We start from the raw sequence: 3,839 nt of genomic DNA on the forward strand, positions 1-3,839 counted from the left end.
TAGGCGGCGGTTTTCCGGCGGCATACGCCGCCGGTGACTACCGGATTTGTAACCGGTGGTTCTCCGGCCATTAAGCCGCCGGTTAGTGTATCTAAAACTAAATATATGGAGTGTAATTTTGGGCAACCAAGTCATTAATAAGAGTACACATTTTAGATATCTTGGATCTATTGTTCAGAGTGATGGTGAAATAGATGAGGATATTATCAGCATAATTCAAGTTGGATGGTTGAAATGGAGGAATGCATCGGGCTTGTTGTACGATAGAAAAGTCCCCCTCAATCTTAAGGGAAAATTCTATAAGATGGTGAGACATGCAATGCTTTATGGTGCCGAATGTTGGCCATTAAATGACAAGCGTAATACTAAGTTAAGTGTTGCAGAGATGAGGATGTTTAGGTGGATGAGTGGATTTACTTTTCACTCTCTCTTTTGTTCTCTCTCTCTCTCCCTCTCACTCTCTTTTCACTCTCCCTCTCTTTTCTCTCTCTCCCTCTCCCTCTCTTTTCTCTCTCTCCCTCTCGATCTCTCGCTCTCTCTAACACTTGCTATCTATCTATCTCTCTTGTTCTCTCTCTCTCCCTCTCCCTCATCTCAATGCTAGCTCTTGTTCTCTCTCTCTCTCTCTCTCTCTCTCTCTCTCTCTCTCTCTCTCTCTCTCTCTTGCTCTCTTATATATCTCTCTATCTATCTATCTCTTTTGTTCTCTCTCTCCCTCTCTCTCTCTTTTATCTCTCCCTCTCCCTCTCTTTTCTCTCCCTCAATCTCTATCTTCCTATCTTGCTCTAACCCAAAACCCACAATCAACAAATTAGATCTACCCTAAACTAAAATAACACTTAATAAAAAAAAATTTAGATCTACCCAAATGATTACAACATTACCTCTTGCATTATTACCTAAATCATCCAAAATATCTCTAACACTTGCAAATGTCTAGTGAGAACAAATAATCACAGAAAAACGATAAAAAATTATCTTAAAATACGAAATCTAGGGTTGTCGGCGGCGTGAGATCCCGAGTGAGATCGAAGGCGGTCGGAGCTCGGAGATACGGCGTCGGCGGTCGGATTGGGGTCGGCGGCGATAAACGGAAGTCGATCGCGAGCGGAGGCGACGGCAGAGCGACCAAAACGAGAGAGAGAAGGAAAAAATAGAAATGAAATGCGTGGTGCGGGTCTGTTCGTATTAGGGCATTTACTGGCGGTTTTCCGGCGGTCCGGACCGCCGGCAGAAAATAACTTATCAACGGCAGTCCAGGCCGTCGTTAAACCACCGGTTTATATTGATGTCCGGCGGTTTACCGGCGGTTTATGGACCGTCGCTAGTACCGGCGGCTTAACGTACCAAACCCATCGGTCAGGCCGCCGTTAAAAGCCGGCGGTCAAACCGCCGGCGAAACCGCCGGTGTGACCGGCGGTCCATAAACCGCCGGTTAGAACCGCCGGTTAGAATCGCCGGTTAGAACCGCCGGTAATAGGCATTTTTCCTGTAGTGGCCGCTCGAGGGGAATCGAGTACGGGTTGGGATGTTCCCAACCGTACTCGCCCACCAACCAAGCTAAGCACCGGTAGGTATGGGGTTTAGGGTCTAGGGTATATACAAGATTTGAAACGAGCATATACATGAAAATGTTAGAGTAGCTAGCTCCAGTTGAAGATAAGATTAGATAAAGCCTCCTTAAATGATTTGATGACATAAAGCGACGGCCTTCTGAAGACCTGATTAGGAGAGTGAATGTATTAGATTTGACTTACGTTAAAAAGTTAGAGGTAGACCTAAAAAGTTTTAATTGGAAAATATTAGAAATGATATTTTTTTATTAGATTTAAATAAAAATTTGACTTCTACTAGGATATAATGAAAAAAAAAATTCCTATAACCAACCCCCATTTAGTGGGATAAAAATTTGATATGGTTAGCGTAGGGTGATATAATATGTTTCAATTTTGAACCATCTAAATACCTATGGTGAGCCCAAATAACAACAGATTATTTTTTATATTTTAACAAAAAAATATTCATGTAAAAATATCCCTGAACGTTGATATAAATATATATTTTATCTTTAAAATGATTATAATAATATAAGTTTTGTTTTATAAATTTTAGCATTATTTAATTATTTAAATACCACATGCCTGACGAAAAATTAATCAGATGCTCCTACAACGCAATTTATTCAGAGCTATAGGCTATGAACAGTTCAGTTCAGTAGTTTACCTTTTCCAACACTTTAGAAGGAGAGATTACTAAAGTGCCGAGTCGGACCGTCGGACCGTCGGACCGAAGTTATGTACAGTGTGCGCAGTAAAAATATTGTGTTGAATAGTTACCGCACCACGGTGCTTTTACAGCACAAACGGGGCGATTCTCCGATAAGAACTGCACCTAATAATCTCTCCTTTAGAAGGCAGGAGAACAAAACTGACTTTGGAGGATTCGGTGTCCTTAGCAACAATAGATGAGAAGAAAGGTTAATATACGCAAGAAGCAAACATCATTAGTTTAATCAAACCCGAAACACCCCAGTCAAAAGCAAGAAAAAAGCAGTGAGAAAATCCTATGATAATAAAAGCTGTACCCAACCCTGTCTCTTCAGTTTTTGCCACAAATTTTTATCTCGAAATCACGGAGAAAATCGACATTCGATGGACGGATGCACTTTTACCATCAAAATTGATTAAGATCATTAAATGTTTTCAAGCGTTCAGTCAAACGCAGAAGGAAGCTCATAAATTCTGATCCAAAACTTGAGTAAATTGGAACTATACAGAAGGAATTGGAAACTTGCCAACTAAATTTCAACATTCCTTTTCAATTTCCTACTTTCAGTGTTGTCAATCTTTGCCTCCCCTGGATCTATTTACAGTCACCGAAATTAAGCTGGTAGATCGTCCCATTTCCAACCTCCCGCCGCCGGCTAAACAAGAGCAGGCGAAAGAGGGGGAAACGAGAAGGGAGAGGGGAACGATGATGGGGAAGGGGAATCGCCGGAATAGGAGTCTGGAATGCCGGAAGCGGCCCACAACCGGAGATTGAAGGTTTCCTGCATCTCCTCTGGGATGAGTGGCGTCCGGCAGAGAGGGCAGGTTCGCTGATCGTGCTGCATCCACCGATCGAGACAACAGCGATGGAATACATGGCGGCAGTTGCTTAGACGCCGTACCTCCTCCCAAGGTTCGATCTCATAAAGGCAGACAGCACAGCCGTCCGCCATTGGCCGCCGATCGATCTCCCCTTCTCCGGTGAGGAGGTCCTCAAAGCGAACCACGGGGAGGATCTCCTGGATCAGCATCGCTGAGACGGATTGGAACTCCGGGGGTTGGTATCTGTTGCTGCGGTGTGGGATTTCGGTGGGTGGATCGGGCCATGGAGCGTCGGAGTCAAGGAGGTCGCCGAGGCCAACAGCGTCGAAGGCCGACGAGATGATTCGCCGCAAGAAGCCGAGGAAGAAGAAAAACTGGAGTAGGAGCTTTGGAAGCAGAAGCTCCGAATAACCAACAGGAAACCCCATGGAGGAGGAAGAGAGATTTGGTGGTTCGAGAATCGCCTTTCACCGCTCTCTTTAAAGAGAAAGTCTAGACGGTAAGACTTCTCAATTTCTAGGCAGCGAAGGCCGATTGAAGCTGCTGGGCTTGGCGTTTATATAGCGGACCGCGGGGGCCATTTTCTTTAAAAAAATGCTTTTAAGTATTTGTTCTCATTAAAAAAATTAAAAAATTACTTTTAAGCTAAAATTTGAATCCTCTTAAGTTAAATTTTATAAAGCTAAAATTTATAATTATTTTAAGATGAGTATATATATATATATATAGAAACACTTTTATTCTAATTGT

General features: G+C 43.0%; 1 protein-coding gene across 1 annotated transcript; it reads right to left on the minus strand.

Annotated features, from left to right (window-relative positions):
• Nucleotides 1-2,683: 2,683 nt before the first annotated feature.
• LOC110096999 (E3 ubiquitin-protein ligase RHA1B-like) lies at nucleotides 2,684-3,618 on the minus strand. Its single transcript, XM_020823185.2, has one exon. It carries the CDS (start codon nucleotides 3,515-3,517, stop codon nucleotides 2,924-2,926), a length of 594 nt encoding a protein of 197 aa, XP_020678844.1. The 5' UTR covers nucleotides 3,518-3,618; the 3' UTR covers nucleotides 2,684-2,923.
• Nucleotides 3,619-3,839: the final 221 nt, after the last annotated feature.

The sequence above is a fragment of the Dendrobium catenatum genome, unplaced genomic scaffold (assembly GCF_001605985.2).
Source record: "Dendrobium catenatum unplaced genomic scaffold, ASM160598v2 fragScaff_scaffold_725, whole genome shotgun sequence".
In the NCBI taxonomy this organism is placed as follows: Eukaryota; Viridiplantae; Streptophyta; class Magnoliopsida; order Asparagales; family Orchidaceae; genus Dendrobium; species Dendrobium catenatum.